Below are 23,468 nucleotides of genomic sequence, written 5' to 3'. Positions count from 1 at the left end.
CCACCGGTTGTTTGGTTAGAAGGGGCTTTAAACTATTTTCAGCAGATGACAGTGTCATGCTTTTTCTTCAGACTTAAAAAAAAAAAAATCAGCCACATGAGCCTGATGTCAAATTTCACTTTCTAATAGCAGAAAGACACATTTTAAGTGTTTACTATAAGAACACATTTGGGTAATTTTTCCCCATGTCATTATGAACATTAGACTGACCCAATTAATATGAAATGTTTCTATGCTGCTGGAACAGACCGTGTTACAGAAAGAGCCATTTGCACAACCTGTTCATGATTATGGGCCATAAGGACACAAAGATGGCATAGACATTTGCAGACCATCTGAATTCTTTCAGGGGAAGGGGGGTGGGGGGAGGTGGAAAAAAGGGGGGAAAAAAAAGAGAGATGTTAGCCGACTGTTGTGGGTCATGTTTTTTAATCCAGAGTATTGGACATGTAACACAGCAACAAGAGCTGATCATTTTGTTTAATCACCTTTTGGATCTTTGCCAGATGGTCTCTATTGAGAGCGCTGCAAACAGAGAGAGATGAACTGCGTCTAACATGCCACTAGAGCTTTCCCGTAAATGTCTGAGAACTGAATCCAACAAGAATTTAGTCTCAGAGCAGAAAGGGATACATTTAAAAACTATGTGCATTAACTATACTTTTCCCCATAGAATCCTCACTTGCCATGAATAATTTACCCACTCTTATGCTAATGGGATCATGAAAGTATCCCTGTGTCTTTAGTGCAGCTATTCTCAGCTTTCAGTAATTACCCCACCCAGTGAAAATAACATGGCTTCTGCAGACGAGCGGCCCACTCCTACCTGGCAATTAGAAAGATCGTGGCTGACATGGAGCAGTCCAGGAATGGACCGCCAGCTCCTGCAGCCCGAGCGGGCAGCTGGACGAATTAAAGCGCTCTGCTGCGAGTATTTCCGCAGCTGCTCAGCATGGGCAGAGAAACTCCTGCGCAGGTACCTTTTGCTTTTAAAGGATGGTAGAGGACTTTAATACACTACCCATGCACCATAATGTTAAGAAACAGCACCATCGATAGTAAGAAATAAGAAAAAACAATATATATATTTTAAATTATTGCCATCATGTTAAACAAGAGGGAGGGAATTGCTAGGTCAATTAGCGTTTTCAAATTTTATCAGCTACACAAAGGAAAATTCTACGTTATTTTGTTTAATAAAAAAAAGTTTTTAAAAACCTTGTTACAAGGAACTAGGCTTTGACCTCTGTCCGTAGTGAACTAGCTAGCAAAGAGTGCTATGTAAAAATTATCAGGATAAAACATCTGGGAAAGAAAGCTATGAAACAGCAGGGAACATGGCTGGTTTATTGTTTATCTTTTGTTTATGAGGCAGTATTCAAGTTTAATTACTACTCTAAATTAAACTCTAACAGGCATCAGGAGACATCCCTTTACACGACCAAGTTAAAAAAAAAATCTAGAGATTCCAACACTAGATCTTTCAAATAAGTTGGCACATATAGGAAGAAATTAGTCGGTCTGTAACAACACAGGAAGACATTTAAGCACTTGCTACTGTATGTTTAAATGCGTTGCATTATGAAACCATTAATATTGTAACAAGCATACAATTGTAATTTAGCAAATGGGATGTTATCTAACATTCAGAGGCAAATTGGGTTAGGCTGAGTAGGATCTGAGATGAAAAGAATGGCCTAAGGAGGAATCCTACCTTCTTCGTTTTGAAATACAAATATCTAAATATATATATAAACACACACACACACAAAAAAAAGCAACACAAAGCAGAGGCAAACATCTCTTAAGTATAATCAAGTAAATTCTGAACGTACGTGTGCACAAGGGAAGAAAGAGTTTGCTACATTTACCACAACAGTAAGTGACCAGTTTTAGATGAACTTAACTGTAAGAAAAAAATAAAAGTTGAAAGCAACTAGCAAAAGATTATTCCAGATGGCATCTGTCATATTGTATTTAGGGTTATTTTAAAGAGATTACTGCCACTATGAAAACATTCCATTGACAGAGTTTTCCTGGGCTGTGTTTGAAACCCCTGCATAGCACTTTCAAATACAGAAATAAATGTTTTCTAGTATGTATCTATTGATAGACTTTTAATATATGCTTAAATATAACATGGATTTAAATCTAAGACTGAGGTGAGGACGTTAAATACAAATATGAGATTTTAAAATCCCCACATTCTGAGCTTTAATTTAGTAAACAGTAAGGAATCTGCCTGAATATTAGAAAACAGTGTAGTGAAGCAAAGATTCGCTGTGAAATTTTACTGCTACTTATTGAATAGTGGGTAGGGACATAAATGTCCCCCCAACCCAGCAATCAAATAAGAACTGCAAAAAGCTCTATTTGTTCATGCAATAGAAGGAAAGAAAAGAGAGGATGGTAGGATACTAAAATGTGACTATATTTAGCTAAGCTGGTTCTGGCATCATTATGGTTAATGTGCATGTGGTGTGCAGTGTGAGCTCAGCAGTTACTGGGCCAACTGTCTCAGTATTTCTGGGAATTCTGCCTATTCACAGTGCAGGGATTGTTCAATTGCTGCAAAATGTACAAAATGAATTTTACAAAAATGAATTGTAAGGAAGGCCCCATTACAACGATTTTACAGCAAAGATGTCAACATCAATTTTTCTTTCATGCATAGCTAATGATTAAAACAGCATATTCCATTTGCCTAAGACAATTTATTTCATATTGGCACATCAAAATATTGAAATAGAAAGTTATCTTTACTCTACCCTGATTATTCATTGCTGCTGAACCCACACCATTGTTCAAACCATGAAAAAATAAAACAAACTTGGCAAGAAATACTTAAAACAAAGGCTCATCAATATTCTCCAATTTGTCAACATCTCAATTACAGCAATGGAAAAAATGTAAATTTCATGTGCTTTGAACACTAAGGGGTCTATTCTTCTGTCAGTGCACATGCGTAACTCCCATCACCATTAATGGGAATTACTCATACATATCAACACAAGGACGGGCCCCTCAAACTTGAAAGGAAAAGATGAATTAATAAGGGCTACTCTATTCCTGTATCTTCCTCTGCTGAAAAAAGTCATTGTTCTTTAGGAGTTTTTCATACTTCATACAGTTCACCTTCATGAGAACTGTGCCTTCTGAAATAATGCCTCTCCAGTGAAGCATTATTTATTAGGAAGTTTGATTTTTCACAGTCTGGATATTTGGGCTTTTCTATTAGGAAGTTTCTTTCTTACAAAAAGACAGCTCTCTTCCAGTAAAACGAAACCCTATAGCTTTATTTGTAAACAGAAATAAACACATATTCTGAATCCCTATAAAGAACATCTATGCTAGCTGGCCTCAGCAGGCTCACTTATATGCACAATTCTAGGGGAAAAAAAAGCTGGAGTATTAGGTTTTGGATATTAGGCTTTCAAGACTTGGTATGAACACATTGCTTTTTATTATTATATTATTTATTCATTATTATTACTGCTATCTCTGTCTTTTTTTCCTCTCAGAGCTTGGTTCAATGCCTTATATAGTTTCAGTAGAGAGACAGGCCTTCAGGCATTATCAGCTACTTTAATAAACAAACTTGTCCATTGCATGATGATATGTAAGTAAGAGCTACACTCCCTAATTTTTCAAACTTGCATCAACCCAGAGATGTAACCTAGGATTAACACACATGATTTCAGCTGACATCAGCTAACAGTTCACTTAGCCCTGGACCACATATTGAGTCTTTTGCCACAGAAATGTGGACGACAATTTTTCAAAACCACTTAAAGATATTGCCCTAGAGAGTAATCCTCAGCTATAGAGGGACAGATCCTCTTCCTTCAGCACAAGCAACCACAGTAAACAACCAAGCTGTCAAATGAATAGGGCAAACTGAATTTGATGCCCATTTACTTCTGCAAAACCTAGAAGCAGCTTCTTGACCATAAGTAAGAAGACAAGTTTATCACCCCAGGCCTAATCCTAAAAGGCACTGAACTTCCCAAAAGGTCCTGAAAAACTTCAGCCACTCATCTGACTTCTCTGGATCAGGTCCTTTGGTTGACTAAACTAAGAATGTGACAAATCAGGTATAAAATCCTGGTATAATAAAATACAAAACTGAAACTGTTCCCTGGTGCTTTCCTGTAGACCACATGTTTTTAAACCTTAAAAAGATTTATTTCTCACTTTTCATGCATAATCTGCCATATTCATTTTTTGAAATATCCCATAAAGAGATTAAATAGGAATTAAAGTCTGGGGGCGTCATATCCATCACTATAGTACAAACTGATGCACAACTCTATAAGTCATTTAGCCTTGTGTGTAAAGGCAGTGGCCTTTTATTATTTTTTTTTTTTAACTTTGTCTCCAAAGAATGCAGAAAATACCCCAAAAGACTTTCAGATCTGTTTTCTTCCCCTTCAAATAAAAGAGTGGATGATAAAGCTGCAGACACCTTTTAATCTTCTGCTTAGGGTTTTCACACATATATTCCCCAACAGAAACCCCAGAGTCTTCTCTCTCTCCTCCCCTTCTCTCAGCCCCTTTCCTGCCATCTCCCTTGCTATAACTCAGCTAACCCAACAGAACCAGTCAGTTTTAAATTTCAGTTGGGACCCCAGTGACCTGTTAATGAATCTACAGAGAGGAGAAAAACTCACAGTGTTGAGTTATGCCTGGTGTTGCTAGCTGACTTGGAGTCAGAAATGCTTGAAGCGTTAACGTAATTGCAAGAATGTGAAAAATGAAGCGTTGGGCTCCTGAGCAAAGTGAAAGGTCAAAGCAAGCCCTACACAAAACAAGTCTCTGGAAGATGGCCTCATTAGACCATTAAATCAGCTTCTCCTTTTTCTCCTTTGTAAGATGTTTAGAGTACTTTATTTTTATTATTGGTCTATTTAACTCTCTCTTTCCAGGACAGGAGGAAAAAAGAATCAGACCTGCCACATAATTACTGATCTCTAAAATGGTGTTAGATGGCATTGATCTGCATTTGTGGATCTGAACCAGGATAAAGTCAATAAATGCTTGGTAGATTACAGGTCACCAGTACTTAGGTTTGTTAGATGATCAATATGTTATATAGCTTAGTTTTTTGTTGAACAAGTGAGGTGACATGTTAAGAACAACATAGACATTTGCCTCTAATAAAATTAGGATAATCTTTCAACATTTACTGCCCGAAGGCCCTTTCCTTAACCCTTTCAGTGTCTGCATGTCTAATATCAAACATTGACTAGATTAACCCTTTTGGTGCCAAAAATGCAGTCATGCATTGTCATCAAGAGATTGTTCTCCATAAACAGCCAAAATGCCTACGGCTGTCTAGGTTCCAACTTTGGGAATTATGGATATATTATTTTATGTAGTAAATATAACTACCTCATGCAGAGAAAGTCTGTAAAAAACATGTCATCACTCACCCATCTCACTTCCATCTCCTAAAAATCACAAACTACATGCACACCATAAACTTAAGGAAAAAGATGAGACACATGGAGGGAGAGCTCCCAGGAGCCATAATAGACTGGGTCTAGTCTGAATCAATCTCTGCTGCGACCAGGTATCAGTGGAAAAGCCCAAAGGTTGCTAATGTAACCTAAGACTCTGCAACAAGCTTCCCTTCCCAAGAAATCCTTTGGGGCAAGTAGAATACAGCATTTGAGGAAGATCTCAACAAAACTGCAGGGAAATCAAGCTGACCTAAACAGGTAGCTATGCCCGAACAGCTCCAAAGGGCATTCCACCACACTTAGAAGTGGTCGGGACAGACTCACTGCCATTTCAGTGATAAAGCAGACCCTGCCCCCTCAAAGAAGCATAGAGAAAATTCAATGCAGATTTCTGCACCAGGCCTCCCTCTTTCTAATCTTTCCCAGGGTTCAGGGGGAGAGCAATCCAAAGCTGTCTCCAATGGGAATTTTGCCTGCACTGTACGATCATACATCTTTCAGCTGCCAGCAGCTGAGAGGAATGCTGATTTGCCACTGGACGACTGCTTCCTTTTAAAAGGCCCAACCGAGTACAAAGGGAAGTGCATGTGCAATGTTTCACTTTGCTAGGCCAGGCAACACTGGTGATGGATTTGGCCCTTCAGCAACCATTCATCTTCTGCACACGTAAGTGTAACAGGTTTGGTTAAGTCACACATACTGCCAGAAACCTCTATTCTCAAAGGAAAGCTCACATAGTTGTAACCAGCTACTTTTTGCCTCATGCTTAAGAATATTTCTCCAGCACCCCAGTTTACATGGTGAGGGATCAGATTGTTAGTGAAATGCAAGATCCTTGGATGTCAGTAGAAGGGATCTTTTTATATCAAGCGCGGCTTGGAGAAGCACTCCTAATTTATAAGGGGCTCCTTGACAGAGTGGAGATACAGGTGTGAGCAAGTTTCTTACCTACAGTTGGAATTAACACAGTCACAGATGACTCAGAGGATCTATTTTTAAGTACACAACTGATCTTCTGCTATCTCAAATATCTTAACCACAACACACAGATATTAAGCATTTCACCAATAGTAAAGACTGGCCAGCAAGTAGGTGTAACACCATTTTGCCACTCAGCAGTCAGGCTTTCCCTTGCACAAGCCACTGAACGATGTGAGTTCATGTTGGGCCTTGTACAGCTCCAGATCAGCCACACAGGACAACATCCTAAGCAGCTCACATTGGACACAGATCACACCCTGTGCTGTGACTGCTTCTATCAACAATAGTGCATAAACAAGTCATACACAAAGGAGACAAACCCAATCTGCACATGAGAGACAGAAGTTGCAGGTTGCACTTGAGACACCAGGTTGTGAGGGAGAGTGAGCAGCTCCCTGCCACACAGCAGCCTCATGCGGGAGGTAAAATGGCGCAGCACTGTAGCCATCCAGGCATAGCATGAACCATGTGGGAGCCCCTGCAGCATGAGGCCTGCAGCCCTGAAGGCCACTCCACTCTGCTCCTCCCACACAGTTAGCAGGATCACACGCCTGTCACCCAGCTGCATGGCATATGCGTGACCATCGAGCAGTGGCAAAATGTGACAGATGCAGGTGGAGGGAGCACGTTGTGCGGCCTTGTAAAGGTAGCATTGTACCTGTCAGCTGAGACTTACCATGACAACAAAGAAAAACAAGTGAGGACCCCACCACAAGCTTTGCTCTTAAAGATTCTGAGCCAGAGTCTAAGGGTGGCAGTAGCCCATCTTTACCCCACTCTTTTGTGCTTGAGGCTTGAATCTCACACCTGCTGGAGCCTCTAATGCTTCTAACAGGCAAGTGTAAAACACTACCATATCAAGATGACAGCTTTTGGCACTCACTCAGCATGGATGCAGATGACCACACACAAGGTGCGGGGCAGTAGGAAATAAAACAAAAAGTCCTAAAATAATAATCAAACCTCCTGAACCCTAGAGAGGGTTTCATTGTGCAGACACAACTAAAGTTTTGCAGTTCAGGTACATCTCCATTTACCATTCGGAATCAAGATTTTCAGAAGCAGACATGTGTCTGTACAAGTAAACATTGCAAGAAACATTTTCTGTCCAGTTTAAATTTTGTACCTACTTCAAGTCAGCAGCTTGATAACATCATACAGGAAGCATTTCCCCAGCTAAAACTATAGGTTAAATTCTCCACCTATAATTCAGCTCAAACTACTGCTTTGCAGCTGGGGAGTATGTCTGTCATTATATTTACTTACACCACACAAAAATAAACTGTAGATAACCAAATTTGTAAAGGAATTGGCAGAACTAATCAATTGTTATTACAAAGCTTGTTTGAAGATTAGATATTTCTCTTTGAAATAATAATAAAATGCAGCTAAGTGGGTTAAGAAAAGGAAATACCGTCTCCCTAAGTTACCGCTGATTATACTGCAAGTCTGCCACTCCATGTTTACTTTAAGGCAGATGTACTGATATAATAAAAAAGCTGAAGTTATTTTAGTCATGCCTACTTTGCACAGGGAAAAAGTTTGACCTTTTACCTTGCTCGCTGCTGTTGTCTCCACTCTGAGAAGCATGGCCCCCACTGGAGGGCCCTGGTGTGCCTGCCGAGTGCGTTGAGGTTGCATCATCGTGGTCTCTCCAAGATGAAGGATTCTGGTGTCAGAGTGCCAAGGAATTTTTTCCACAGTTCCCATTCCAACAGCAAATGAAGAACAGAAAGAAAACCAGGAGAAGAGAGGAGAGGAGGAAAAGTATACACATTAGCATTTGTGAAATGTGCCAAACACTGATACTGTTCGCGCAGTGCAATAATTCTTCAGCAAAGACAAACAGAGGAGGTACAAGGATTTATTTAGTAAAATAAAGGACATATTTAAAAAAATAATAAAACAACAACATATACACGTTTATGTGGGTGTTTCTTAATAAGATGCTGGGGGCTTGGAGTAGAACACCAACTGACACGCACAGTTTATGATACTGAGTGTTCACATCAGGGCAGCTGGCATGTAAGCTATCTCTCCACACTTTGTTTTTCCAGACTGGTGAGAGATGGGAGGGGAGAGGAAGAGGAGGGAAACTTTTCAAGAAGTAGAGAATGTTCACAGGAGAGGAACGTGCCCTTCCACCCTATCCTCTCTCTCACTGGTCTGGGCGGTGGAAAAAAACTTGAGACAAACACAGACGTGGAGAAAAAAAAGCAAGCTGCTTCTGAAATACATTATAACATGAAGATGTTTCCTCACCCGCCAACCACCACATTGATGTGACATATTTCAAAAGACTTCCTAGCTGTATCACTCTAACAGTTCGCTTACAAGCATTGTCAAGAATAACCACCAGGTAATTACCTAAAATAGCACGTATAGTGATTTTTATGTAATTCTTTCCATATTACTATGCATAAAACACGACAAAAGAGAACACGGAAGACAGACGTACAGAGTTTGTAAAACTTGGCTAAGACCTCAACCACAGTACTTCAGTCATATCATTCATGCCAGCTTTCTAATTTATTGAGTATTGGCTTTCCTGAAGTGAGGAGCTGCTATTTAAAGGGATAAGTGAGGAAAAGTTAATGTTACAGTTTAGAGCTACTTTGTTGAGTGTATTCTCCTCCTGTCCTCCTCCCCTTTCCTGATCATTCCCAATACCCTGCTGTTGCTTAAAGGAAAACAGGAATTCTACTGTACAGGAAGAGCTTTATCAGCACCACATGAAGGCAGGCAAGAGATGGAATTTCCTCTGGCAGAAAAGGAGAGCAAGAACACATGAAACAGATCAGACTAGGGGCTGGACCTGCATTACTTGTCACCTGCATGTGACAACTTAAATCAAGCGTGCTATAATAATCCAAAACCAAAGCAAACAACAAATCCCCCTCAGCCTCCAAAAACTATCCCCCTCCCATTCCCCTCCAAAAAATAAATTGTTTGTTAGGTTTGCTTACAAACAATGCCTTATGAAATAACATTGGGCTATTAAAACATGGGGAGAGCCTGAAAGCAGCAAATGACAAGTTTTGTTAAATTCTTTGAGCAGGACCAATCCTGACCTCATCTACTCCAACGTGTAGTAGGAATAAGTTCAACAAAATCATCTGATTTACCCATTGTAAAATTCAGTGTAAGTGTGATTGGAATCAGGTCCCCAAATATATAATGAAACATCTCAAAGTAATCTCCTAGTACTGATTAGTACCACATGCTCTATAGCAACACAAAATATAACTGCCAAAGAACATCTTGCTGCAGAACCCAGTAACATAAATCTAACGGGCCTGACCCAGATCACAGCAGAGACAAAGGGAAGAGCCTGTGACTTCAAAAGGCTCTGAATAAAGCTCTAGATGACCAAAGGGTGAGAAGGATCCAAATCCCACTTCACCTTTCACAAACACACACATGCACGCATGCATGTGGCTCCACAGCAGGAAGATACATGCAGATCAGATGACAGTCCATGATCTTAAATTCACCTCACCTATCAACACAACTGACAGCATAATAGCATTTATGGTATAAAGCCACCACCCTTCCAAAACCTGTGATACCAATCTCCTTTTCTCACACAGACAAATAGAAATAACCACAATGGGATTTTATATTCCTTGGTGTTGTTAAATTAATTAGGTCTCTGTAATCGCTATTAATACTGTAAGCCCCCACAATTTCATTTAGAAAATACAAAAACTTTACCATCATTTTACAGAGTCAAGTGGGAAGATGCAGAAAAAGAACAATGAGAAGGCTTGAAAGTTCAGGAAACCCAGATGTTGTGGGGAAAAAAAAAATCACAGTTGAAAATAAGGTTACCAAAAAGTTCAGATGGAAATAAAATGCAAAAACTGAGTAAGTCTCTTTACAGCCTCGATTAAAACAGTTGTGCCTATGAGCTTCTCTTTTTATCTCTGAGTTAGGAAGCCACTCAAATAGCTTCAAGCTGAAGGCAAACAGCAGACAGGAGCTCTTCAGCCCTCTGCAGCCTCTTAGCGTCAGCTGTTTGCCGGATGGTAATCAGATAAAGAGCTAGAAGAAATACATGAAAAAGAAAAGAAACAATAGCATAGCATGAGTTTAGCCCTCCAACAACACCAGGCTGGAACCTTCTTTTAGAAAATGTAATAATTGCAACATGTTCACCTAGGCTAAACTTTTCAGGGAACACAGTGAGTTATGTTAATTTTATGCACTGCAGGCTCTCTTAAGCTGGCTGCTGTTGGAGCTCCTTATCACACGTAAGAAAATTACAATAATTAACTGGTAACACCTCAGTTATGTTTTAAGGCAAATGCCATCCAAAACCTATCATGGAATATTTCAAAAGCTTAGACCAGCCTTTCTGTTTCAAAAATGTACTGATTTGGAAAGGCTCAGTAAATGAGACTTCCTGCAGCTGAAAACTCTTGCTGTCCCTACCAGGCTGAGTTGTTCCTGACCTCAGTTTGTACATTCAGTTTTGGAAAGACAGGGTGGACTGATTGGAAATTCAATGTATTTTTTTTGACATAGTTTTCTCAAGGAAGAAATTTGGCAGAATTTTCTTGAAGAATAGTAGTAGTTAGATGAAGTATTTACAAGAGGCAACAGTAGAATTTTGGAAGCATCTAAAAGCAAGGGAAAAAGCTATGCTTTAATATTATTTAAAAAATGATGAATAACTCTCGGGATGGAGCCTCATAAAAATGACAGCGTTCTTTTTCGTTGAACTAGAATCATTGTACGTGTCTCTTTCTTGCCCTAGACTGTTTCCAACTTTGCATCTCTCAAGAAAACTTCCTGGCCAACTGCCTGATTATAAGTACTTATATGTACATTTTCATCATCAACAAAACAAAACAAAAAAACAATGACAGACCTACAGTGTGCTTCACTAGAAACAATTTATCAGTACAGTACGGAGAGATCCATCCTGATACAAAGCCCTCCAATAAGAATTCTAATTTTCTATTTCATTTTTCCATATAACTTAATACAAATTTTAAGTTATTACATTTTTAAAAAGAGAAAAGCAAATAGCTATCATGAATTATACAAAATATTTGCATAGTTTCTCATATCTTTCTGCAAGGTTTAGTAATATGCTTTACAGAAACATGCCAAAAAACATGGATGATATTTGCTAAAATGCAATCACCTGTTTTGCGTTTGCCTGCTCACAATAAAATTTTCACACACGTGTGACCTAAACTAATGACATGTACCACAGAAGATAAACAGCACACATGTATCTATTCCCAGGAGTTTTAATAACTGGGAGTCAAATATGGTGCTCCTCTTGCTCTTACCTAATTGTGTTAAAGAGCAGTGTTACCAGGAGAAAAGCAGTGAATACTGAGCAGAGCACAATAGAAGGAGATGGAAAATAGATACAAGAAGCTAGGTCTCCAGGGGCAGTATTTTCTATTTGCTGGGCTACAGACTCACAGCTGATAATGCAAGTTGTAATTAATATAAAAGCAGGAGACAATATGGGGAAAGCTTGTACTAGTAGGGCCACAGGAGATCACTCCCCTGCTATCCGCTGTTTCTCATTTACACACACAGCTTTCCCTAGAAAACACAATTTTGCGAGTGCTTCTTTTCCCTTGAAAGTTAAAAAGAAAAAAAATCTGATTTAGCACCACTGTTGAATTTTGCTAAATCTAGAAAAGAGCAACAGAAAGGATGAGAGTCTCTTGGTATACAGAGCAAATCTGATGTGTTACTCTTTAGTCATTGCTGCAAATCTGGTGGAAACTGTAAGAGTTTTTTAATTGCTGCAGGATTTCTTGAATAGAGATGTTGTAACACAGAGATTTGATAGAGGACAACCTTCAGCCAAATTGAAATTGTTACTTTGTGCGCCCAGAATTACCACTGGGCAAAGTCTGGCAAATTTTTTGAGTGTACATAGTCCCTCTGGGGCTGATTCTGATCTCACAGTGTTTTTTATGGCGATATTAAAGACTCAATTAACCAAAAGGAATTTGCTTCTTATTTGTATCTGGGAAGCCAGATCAATCAGGCCAGCTGATATCCATGTGAGTACGCTGAGCAGGATTTGGCTCACAGACGTTAACCAGCATTTGGAGTACACAGCCATGATGGGATCAGGGCCTTAAATTTTATCAGATGAAATGGACAAAACCATTTATCTTGTGCGAACAAATAAAGCACAACCTGCTTTCCTGAAAGAAACTGCAATAGCTCTAGGACTCTCTGTTAGCAGAGGTGGAATCGAAGGTCTGGAGGTTGCTTTTGTAAATTAATTTTTCAAACACAAACCTGAACAGAACTACTGCCATGGGTGGCATTCTCCTTGCTAAATACAAGCCAAATCCTGCTCACCTTGTTCTTACAAGTAACGCCTGTAAACACTGGAATTAGTGGTGTGACCGATACCACAAAAATCTGTCTCTGTGCACCACAGTGTATCCAAAGATGGCATGCTATGCCAGGCGTAAGAACCCCTATGCATACATGCATGTGTGTTTGTGTGTGCGCACTTGTGTCTGTGTATGTTCTCAATGCACAGGATGATATCTTAGAGACTGCTGTGGAACGAGGCAAAAGTAAACTTAGTACATAAAGGAACTTTCAATAAGTAAATGAGCCACAGAAAACTCTAATTGTGTATGTTTTTTTTAAATGGCTGCTCCTGATATTACCAAGGTATGTTTTCCTACAGGTGCATATTCACTGTGATTTAATAACTAAATTGCATGTGAATTACACAAGTGAAACAAAACAGAAGGTATTTTGTTCTAACAGATATGTCTGTGCATATTTACATGTGTACAATTTTTAATTTTGACATTCTTGTCCCTTGACTTCTCATTTGAGTAAAGTTGTCTAGAGGAATTTTTGACACTCCTAGAACGTGGCAACGCTCTTAAAACTACATGCTTTCTATTTTTCAGTTAAGATTGAAATCAGATGTATAATCCACCTGTCAGTAAAGAAGTGAGACTTGAAAAATCATGTTTTTGTTGTTTTTTTAATTGTTCCTCTACATCGTTCAATGTGGCTACACTTCATCTAGAATGATAGACAACTCAAACCAAAGAGGGAACACCAGCATCAAATAGATGGTGAAATACGATGTCATTTCAAATAGAGAGAACCCAAATTAAAATTAAAATATTCGATTGTGAGATGCCTGATAACTTGTCTTAGCACTGCCCATCAAAAAGAGCAAATACAAGATGTTCTTTACTGTCTCGGAAACTTCCTGATGCTCCTCGATCCTTCAGGATCAAGGGGCCTACAGTGACATCCTAAGTCCTAAACCACACACTGAGAAATTTGGTTATGAAAGAAAAATTTTGTCCTTTTTCTTTTTTGCAGTGAGCTCCTTGGTTTCCCTTCTGACCCACTACAGACAGGAAGGGCACCTCTGGGGTCTGCTCCCACATTCTGGGCACACTCAGCACTCCCGCCCAGATCCACCAGGGCTGTGTGCCTGAAGAGCACAGCAACAGCCCAGCAGTGATTTCCTCAGTCAGATCCTACCAAAAGGTTTAATTATATAGCTGGAACTGACTTTTATTTTTTCTCGTCTGCAAGACATCAGAAATTTGCACAGGCCATTCTTCAATAAGAAATGTGAAAGAAACACAAAATGTCTGTATGTCCAAAAGTATAAAATATACATATCTCCTCATGTGAGAGCTGAAAGGTTTAATATTCAGACTAATATTTCTCTTCTACAGCTAAGGCATCAGATTTCTGACCTGTCAACAGTCCTTTTATAAAAAATGAGATGTATGTATATTTCTATCCATTTTTAATTATATTTTATGAATGATGATCTGTATATTATTACCCCTCAGCTGCAAATTGACTATAACTTATAAACAAATATCATGAAGACTGAGGCCCGCATCCTGCTCCCATGAAAGCCAGGGGAAGGAGAGCTATAAATTTCTACCAGAAAATTTCTAAGCTTCGAAGTAGGTTGTGCTAAAGGAAGAATTGTATGGCATCAGGTGAGACCAGGTACATAACTAAAGTACAAGCTATAATTTATGCTGGGAAAAAAGTTTTTAAATCTCCAAATTTTACAAGCGTCACTTTTTTTCCAGATTCAAATATCTGGAAAGAAAAGAAAAATGAGATTTGTTGGCAATCTCAACAGATATTTTAGGCTGAACGCAGAATGCAGGATAGGGCCCAGCATGTTTATACTGAACAATAATAAATTGTCTGTGCTGGGAGACTTGACTCAAACTGGAGTCAAGTCTCTGGAAAGGTTTCTTTCCTTTTTTGTTTCCTTACTGATCTGGTTCAGCCAGGGCATAGCTGTAATTACCTTCTTCCCATCTACAGCTAATAGCTCAGAGCAATAAAAAAAATATGAGGGTGTTAAAAATTCAAACAGTAATTATGGGCTGTTATATTTACTAAACACAGAAGAGTAATTACAAAAGTTTCAGCTTCTTGTGGCCAGAGCTGCACTATTTGATCTACCAAGTCCCCGGACCCCTTACGCTTACTGTATTACATAACAGTTAATAGCGCACTAAAACAAAATTCGATGTACACATTTATTGCCAAACACATACAGCACAACCGCGTACAGACGTCTCCTCTTTCTAGCACAGGTACACCTCTGAAGAGTTCACTCCTTTGTTGATTTTGCTTTTGGTTTCCAGCTAAGTTATATAAATAATACAGCAGTAGATTTTGAAAAGGGAAGCGCTGTATCTCAGCATCCCAGTTGAAGTGCTATGGTAAATATCAGCTAATCCCACAATTCTTTTTGTTACTTATGGCACATTTTCAGGTCTAGCCAAGGAACGAAAATGAGAGCTGCATTAGGTGCCGGTTCCACTCTGCCGCTGTCACTGTTGCCAGCCCTCACACGCACAGAAAACACACACAGGATGTAGCTTTATACCGCTTAACAAAAACAGAGGTGTATGGATTTTTGGGGTGTCAAACAGCTGTCACAAACTGTCACCTCCACAAGGAAAACCTTGGCACACAACAAATGAAACTACACTGCTTTTTGGCTATCATTATTCATAGCCAATCAGCGGAGCTGCTCCTGGTATTTCATGTGCAAATAAAACCATGAGGGGAAGACCCCTGGATCAGAATAGTGGGCCAATACATAAAACAGAGGAAACAACATGCTGTCTCTGTCCCTCTGAAGTGGCTCATCATCACCCCTGCACCAACTTTCACCAAATGAGATCTAGCCCGGGGCTATATATTAAATATGCATATCAAAGCAAATGAAAAAACAAACCTGGAGAGTCAAATTGGACAAATTTGCATGTTTGAACTATTACATTTTCAGGTAGATGCTCGCAAGTGATAGCATGCTTTTTAATAGTCATGCATGTTTATATTAGCAATTTTTAAAGCTTTTCGTACTTTATGAATAAAAACAGATTTCTTCCTTCTTCAGCCTTGCACAATGTAGACACTGACGTGTACATAAACAGTAGTTTGACCAAGCTGTAAAAGAGTGCTAAAGTTTTGTTGGGAAAACAAGCTAATATATTAAAAAAAAAAAAAAATCCAATAAGGAGACACATTTCCCAAAACGCATGAATAAAATGTAACTATGTGATACAACTCTTCATTTCCCAGTTGGTGTTCTGGTTGCACAAATTATTGCTTCCTTTCAAAACAAATAGCAGGGGGCTAAAGTAAAAATGTTATAGCTCAAATCTCCAGGAAATAAAAGGCCTTAAATTATAATACCCAATGAAGTGGTAAACCCTAACGGGTGTAAGATAAATGGGTTGTCATATTTATTTGAGTTTGCTTTTTGGGCCACAAAATTAAGAGGAGATTCTTCTTAGGGAAGATAATGGTTATCAAATTATCAAAATGCTAACCCCCCTCCACCCCTGTCCTATCATTGTGTGCGAATTTAAATATTATAATGGAGCACTGCAAATTGGCTTGAGCATTCGCCATCTGCCAGAACCCTAAACAGGCTAGTTTATCTAATCTCCTCAATATAAACATAAGCATGCTCCATTTCTACACTTCCACTTGAAACACACTCTTGTAAAGAAACCGTACTGGAAAAACATGGACTTTTTTTTTTCTATTGCTCTGAATTATACACAATGACCCTATAGCTTTCAGGGTGCCACTCACTCTAATTTCTTTTCTCCTACTCCCCCATAATACTTATGCATGCGCATTTAGGGTTGTAAAATGCCATAAAACAAATATTTTTGAAACAGTGTCATGCCTCATAGACTTTATTATCTACATGTGAGATAACTGACAAGCGGAGAAACTTTCAGAGACCGCTGTGTATATATTTTTCCCCTCAAAATAATAGATTTCAAACGCACAACATCACAGGAATTATGTTCTACAATGTTTACCTCACGCAAATGAGAAAATGAAAGCTGAGGCTTGGCTCCAAAAATATTTCCAGGGCTCTGGAAATAACCAATACCAGGAGAGGGGCATTTAGGAGAATTTATGATTAATTTATCTCCCAATTCAGCTTCGGTCCAGGTCTAATGCAATTACCAAACACACACACAAACAACATGTTTTCAAAGGAAACAAAAGCTCCTGGAAAGCTGCTTCTCCCTGGGCTGAGAGCTGCCCTGCTTAACGCGCGGGGAAATGAAGGCGGGCGCCTGTGCAGAGCATGGTTAACTTCACACCGGGTGTTAAATTAATATTTCAACCGCTAAAATATTAGACTGTATCATTTAGATTATGAGTTAAATTGAATCTAAAACTGCGTAAACCCCTTTCCCCCCTAGGGATGCGTTCCTATAAATAAACCAGAGTTCACACCCACTCTTTTTAACCAGAGCTCTCCGCTCCCTCTCCGCGGCACCAGCTGCAATCTTTCCCTGCACATCCCGAGGTCTCTCTGCCTCTCCATGTTTCTGAGTGTCACCGGAGCTGCTCTCAAACCCGGAAAAACAAAGGCACTCTGCTCACCATGCACACCAACTTCAGTCCTACACACATAGCATGAATACACCAACTCCTCAAGTGTTAAAATCAACTGCTAACCTACGGTTACTCTATCATCGTTCTCTCCAGCTTTCTGTAATACATTGTTAATAATTGCTTCATCAAGGTTACTGTCTTTTATTATGAAGATGCTTCAGGCGTTTGGCAATAAGTCCATATTCTGACAATAAGCTGCTCTAAAGCACAAGCATTGGAAACTCTCATATGCTAACCCCCTTCTTTAATGCAGTGTAGTATTGCCAATAATTCTCATCACTTGTCATCCCCGCCAGAGGGGAGGGGGAAGGAGAGCAGCAAACTTTCTCCCTAACTTTTTTCTCTCTGTTTTCCTGTGTTGCTGCATCGACTACAGAAAGAAGGACAAAAAGCACCGAGCACCACACCGAGCAGTTTGCTGCCTCCCCGAGTCGCCCGGACCAGCAAACTTTACCAACCACTGCAAACTCGCGGTTGGAAACAGAACGAAAATTTCGCATTTTTACAATTTTACAAACCGAGGGAGAAAGCCTGATGGTGGGATCCGAGTTCACTAAAGGTGGAAACAGTACCGGCAGGCAACGGCTACAAACCATGAAACCGGGGACGGGTCCTCTGAGCAAGTTAAAAGTCTCAGAAAGTACCATAAAGAAATCAGAAGGACTTACATGGTCGGCTAAATTTGTGGAAGATCCTGAGAGTTCCTCGTGGTCTGACTTGGAGCTGCCATCCCTTTCATCGATAACAAGGTCTATTGGCATTTTTCCTTTCAAACAACTAATGTACCGATGGCAGAAGTTATCGCACAATTCGTGAACCTGAAAGAAGCAACAGGAGTGATAGCATCAGTAAGGGCAAGCTATCGGATTGCAACTCTTTTTGGGAGCAAGAACAACACTCCGAGCTCCTCCACGAGTAACTCTAATTAAGGGGCACAATAGTTGAAGGCAAGGAAACAATAGAGAAATTGTTGCAGCACATATTATTCTCCTGAGACTTGCTGCAGCAACAAGTTACAGAGAGAGAGATAGTGTGCTCAGTCCGGTGTGCGGAGCAAACCCGATGTGCCGCTCCCATAGCGGGGGGAGCCGCAGCCCGGCGGGACCTCCGGGCCGGGCCGGGCTACGAGCTCAGACCGTAGGGCTCGGGCATGGCCCCCCCGGGCCGGAGAAAGCTGGCGGGGCTCTGAGAAAGGCGCTCCCGGCCCGGGCACAGCCCCTCCCGCGCCGAGCAGGGCCCCCTGCCTCCTCCAAACATTCACTGCTCGTTTGGGGTTAATGCGCCTGGCGGAGCGAGAGGGCTTGCGTTTCTCTTTTGGTTAAACATAGCATTTCCGAGTCAGGAAAAGAGCTTCTGCCGAGAGAAGGGGTAAGGAGGATGTCAGGGGTTTAATAATGTATAGATTTAATGACTCGGTTGAAATTACACAGAACAAAAAATGCCGGGCTGGGCTGGGCATGGCTGCCGGCGTCACATGTTCCGGTGGTACAGGTTATGGTGTCACCCGGCGCTCCCCCATTCCCGGCCGAGTGTCCGCTCCGGCCCGGGCAGGGACAGGGGAAGGCCTGCACCACCCCCCGTGCCTCTTACCTTCTCTAACTCCAGGAGGTGGAACCTTAGCACTTGTATTGCTTGGATCATCTGCAAGAGAGTTGGGAGCAGGGGTTAGGTGGGAGAGAGGAGCTCGGGGCTGCGAGCCCAAAGGGGCTGGGGGAGATGGGGTTGTCAGGGCAGTGGTCATTCCCCGGGATTTCAGCCCCTCGGTTACGCCTGAGCAATTTGGGTCAACTTTACCCCGAGCACTCAGTTTCTGTCAGACTGATTCGGGGTGCGGGGCCGGGGGATTGCTCCCGTGGTCCCAAAGAAGCAGAGCCTCTTCCTCCGCTCTCGGAGGGGCCGCGGAGGGCCGAACACATGCTCGCACCCCCCACCCCCCCACGCACACCGCTCGGGGAAGAAAGGGGAGGGGGGAGATGAATAGTTTGGCATCTTCTTTACAAGAGGATTTAGGCACTTTGAATATTGAAATCGTTCACATTAGCAAAAGAATTAAGCTAGAAATCTCCAGCTCCCTCTTCTTAAGCGGTTATTTCCTTCACTTTGGCTTCCCGTGGCTTCTAAGCCCGGCTTCGCCGTGCGCCGGGGCCGGAGCGTTCGCCCCGGCTTGCCCCGAGCGCGGCCCTTGGAACCCCTCGGGGAAGCGGGGAGCCCTCCCGGCCCGGGCGCCTCCTGTCCCGCTCAGTGGGCGCTGTCCGGACCTAGGGGAGGGCGGCGGCGGACGCAGGGGTGAGGCCTTACCAAATTGTCCAACTCTGGGTTTGAAGAAAAAAGTGGTTTTTCAGCGCGGACCTACGAGAAGAAGGAAAAGCGGCGTGGGTTGCGGCTTCTTCCCCCAGCCCTGGGGATCCCCTCTTTGCAACCTCCCCCTCATCCTTATCCACGACCCTTCCACCGGGCACGGGGCGAAGACCCGGCCCGGAGGGTACCCGCCGCCCCCTCCCGCCCCCACCGAGGGGGCCGGGGGCCAACCCCGCGCGGCCCGGGGGGCCCCGGGGGGAGCGGTGCCGGACCTGCTTGGCGAAGACGGCGATGTCCTCGTTGAAGGAGTCGGAGGAGCAGACGTCCCCGCCGGCCACGCCGGGCTCCCGGGGCGTGCAGGTCGCCAGCTCGCACTTCTCAAAGACCAGGGCGAGGAGGGGAAACAGCGGGTGCCTACCGGGCAGTGGCACACAAAGGGCGGGAGGGGGTGGGGGAGAGGGGGGAAGAAGATCTCTGATCAACAAGTATTTTGGTAACGCACGGACACGCACGGACACGCGGCCACGCTCTGCAGCCTTCCAATATCGCTTCGGGCAGAGCGGGGCAGAAGCCCATTTTGAAATAAAAACGCGGTTTTTGTGGGTTTGAGGTTTTGTTGCTTTCGGGAACCGCGAACGCTCCAACACACCCCCCGTGCAGCCCCCGCAGCCGCGGACAGAGTGCCCGGCCCAGCGCCTCACTCGTCTCCCGGGAACCTCGCTCTCTGCACCGCGGCTTAAAATAACGCGAAACCCGGAGCTCCCAGCCCTCCCCTCCAGCTATGACCCGCAGGGCGCACCGCGGGCAGGCAAACTGCGAACTGCTCCGTACGGGATTTTATTTTTGCAAAGGGCCTGCTAGTAGCACTGCGCTGAAGTTCCCTGGCCTCGCAGCACCCAGGGCCAAACAGCGGTGTCCGAACAGGGCGCGGGGAGGGGGCGGGGGGCGGCAGCTCTTCGCCAAATATTTTCCCATAGTTGGTGCAGTCAGGAAAAAATATCTGATCTGCGTGCTGAGCACGAGGACGCGGGTGGTGTGCTCTCCTCTTTGGGTCTGAGCAAGGCCCACACTCTACCGCACACCGCACAATCTCCTTTGGGATAATTGGGTGTTTCTTTCAAAAAGGGAGCACTCGGTGCCCCCCGGCAGCGCACGAGGCTGCACTGCTCTTCCTCCCCACACCCTTTCTCTGCTCCACACGGAGCTCCGCGCTGCCTCCAAAGCTCACTGCTCCCATCTCGGGGAAGAACCTCTCGTGGGCAGCGAATCCCTCTCGTTTTGCCCGTGCTCGGAGCAGCCCTTTATTTACAGCACGGTATTGTGGTGCGGAGCAAAGCACCAACACTACGCTTCTTCCACCCAAACTCAGCGCACCGTGAGCCCGAAGTGCTGCTCGGGCCTTCGGAGCGAGACAAAAAAAAACCTCACACACACACAAAAAAAAAAAAAAAAGAAAGAAAGAAAGGAAGGAAGAAAGTAAAAAAGCAAAGAAGAATAAAAAGAAAAAGCAGAGGAGAGGGCATAAAAAAAAATCAACAAGGGCAGCACCCCCGAGGCCTTCCCCGCGCGGTTCCCCGCAGCCGCCTCCCGGGGCGCTGCCACCGCAGCCGGGCCCCGGCCCCGCGCCCCCCTCCGCGCCCCTCCGCGCCCCTCCAGCCTCGGGGCGCTCCCCCGGCGCCGCCCCGCGCTGCCCTCCCGCTGCCGGCCCGGGCCTGACTGTGCCTACCCGTAGATCGCATCCTTGTCCCGCTTCAGAGCGTCGTTGACAGCGGAGCCCATGCTGGCCGGCATGACGTTGGGGTGCGGGGCGTGGGCGCCGTAGTGCTGTCCGGCGTGTAGCGGGGGGCCATGGTTGAGGTGGTGCACTGGGGGGATCGGCCGGGGAGCGTGCGGGTCCCCGTACATGGACGCCGGCACCCCTACGCCGTCCATCCCGCCGTAGTGGGGCAGCTCATCGTACTGTCAGCGCGGGCCGGAAGAAAGAGAGAGGGAGAAAGAGGGGAAGGGGGGGGGGATAAAAAAAAACAAACAAACAACAACAAAAGTCAGAAGAGAGTGGAGCACCCGGCCAGGCGCCAGCGGAGCACAACAACCCGGGAACAGCCGCAGCGGAGAGAAGGGAACGTGAGGAGGGATCGGCCCGGAGCAGAGCCGGGGGGGCTGAGCGGGGCGCGGAGTGCGAGAAGGCGAGAGAGGGGAGAGCGCCGGGGTGCGGGGTGCGAGGCCGCCCGCGGCGGGGGCAGCCCGGCCGGGTCGCGGGGAAGGAAGGAAGCGAGAGGAGAAGCCAGAGCCGCTCCGCGTTAGGAAGGAAGGAGAAAAAAACCCGATACGAAAGAATAAAGGAGCAGAATCCGAAGCGGCTCGAGAAATAAATCAGCGCGGGGAAGGGGAGAGCAGAGGTAGGGTGCACCGGAGGGGGCGGGAGGTAAAGGGGGAAATAATCGGAAAGTTACCAGAAACATTATTTAGCAGCAATTCCCCTTGTCTTGTCAAAGCCAGAGACAAAAAAAAAAAAAAAAAAAAAAAAAAAAAAAAAAAGGCAGCAGCTCTATATGCACACATATATCCACTCCCGTATATGTGCACACCCGGCCGCAGCGCTTCCCGAGGCAGCTCCCTGCGAGCCGGGAGCGGAGCGGCGCTGCGGGGAACGGCTGCGACGAGCGAGCGTGGAACAACCGCGGGGAGAGGCACACGCACAGCACTCACGCACACGCACGGCAAGCGCGGGGATCACCCGGGCTCTGCTGGCTAACAGGGGCCGCCATCAGCAGCAGCACCGGCGGAGAGCAAATCGGACAGGCCCCTCTTAGGGAGGATTTATCTATAGGTAAGGGTTGGAGATTTAAACCTACCCTTTGCGCCATCAGTCTGCGCTCCAATAAACTCCTGGATGTGCCGTATATTTAATATCCCAGTGTCCCAGTCCAGCAAAAGAAAGTGATTTAGAGTGAAGAAGAGTCTTTTTTTTTTTTTTTTTTTTTTTTTTTTTTTTTTTTTTGCCACCCACTTACAGACTTCTCCTATCCTCCGGTACGGGGAAATACCACCACCACCACCAGCAACGAGAACGCACAAAAAACAGCCAGCAACCACGATGAGTTTCTGTGTATTTCTTCTTTTTTCTCTCTCTTTCCTTTTTCTTTCTCTCTCTCTTTTTCCTTTTTTCTTTCTCTACGCACAAAAAAAAAAGAAAAAAAAAAAAAAAAAAAAAAAAAAAAAAAAAAAAGCGCGCACACACGGTCAAGCCCCCACCGTGCGGGTTACGATCGGCCCGTCAGCAGCCCACATGGAACCGAACTGTCGTGTCTCATGGCTTTTTGCCACTCCAGCTGTCAATCAAAGCCAGGGAATGTCAAGGTAGTGAATGAGTGATGGCTGATGATGATGAAGAAGAGAGGAGGAATCTTTTTAACCCCGGTTTCTTCTTCCAGTAACTCCGCGCTCGGGTTTTGCCTTTTAGGATCGCTACAGGGTTGTTTTTTTTTTTTTTAAGTACTGTGAAGGGGGGTGGGGAAAGATGCGAAGAAAAATGGAATAGTTTGCAAAGCGCGGACTGCCCCCTCTCTCCGTTTTTCCCGGTAGGTATTTTGTCTCCCTCTCTCCCCGCGCTCGGAGATGAGCGAGTGTCAGTGAGTGCTGGCAGGTTGGCTGCCGGCTGCCTTATAGAAGAGGCTCAGTTTTGCAGCGCTGATCGGCGGGAGAATGAAGTGACGGAACCCGGAAGTGGCGGTGGCCATAGCCAGTCCTGCAGCGCGGCGGCGGCGGCGGCGGCGGGGAGCGGCG

The 23,468-nt window shown here is 43.9% G+C and overlaps 1 protein-coding gene across 9 annotated transcripts in view; it reads right to left on the bottom strand.

The window, feature by feature from the left end:
• MEIS2 (Meis homeobox 2) overlaps positions 1-23,462 on the bottom strand; it is a 170,842-nt gene extending 147,380 nt beyond the window's left edge. For 4 of the 9 annotated variants that reach the window (XM_021403251.1, XM_021403252.1, XM_021403249.1 and 1 more), the window contains exons 1-7: positions 22,538-22,683; positions 21,409-21,641; positions 19,955-20,096; positions 19,683-19,733; positions 18,975-19,025; positions 18,053-18,202; positions 7,998-8,112 (exon numbers count right to left, since the gene is read on the bottom strand). In XM_021403251.1, coding sequence (XP_021258926.1) covers positions 7,998-8,112; positions 18,053-18,202; positions 18,975-19,025; positions 19,683-19,733; positions 19,955-20,096; positions 21,409-21,641; positions 22,538-22,549 — 754 coding nt within the window. In that variant the 5' untranslated portion in view covers positions 22,550-22,683. The other 5 variants (XM_021403244.1, XM_021403246.1, XM_021403245.1 and 2 more) reach the window with 3 other exon arrangements.

Source organism: Numida meleagris, chromosome 6, assembly GCF_002078875.1.
Source record: "Numida meleagris isolate 19003 breed g44 Domestic line chromosome 6, NumMel1.0, whole genome shotgun sequence".
Taxonomy (NCBI): Eukaryota; Metazoa; Chordata; class Aves; order Galliformes; family Numididae; genus Numida; species Numida meleagris.
Note: the sequence above shows the minus strand (reverse complement) of the source record. Positions and strands in the feature narration are given on the sequence as shown.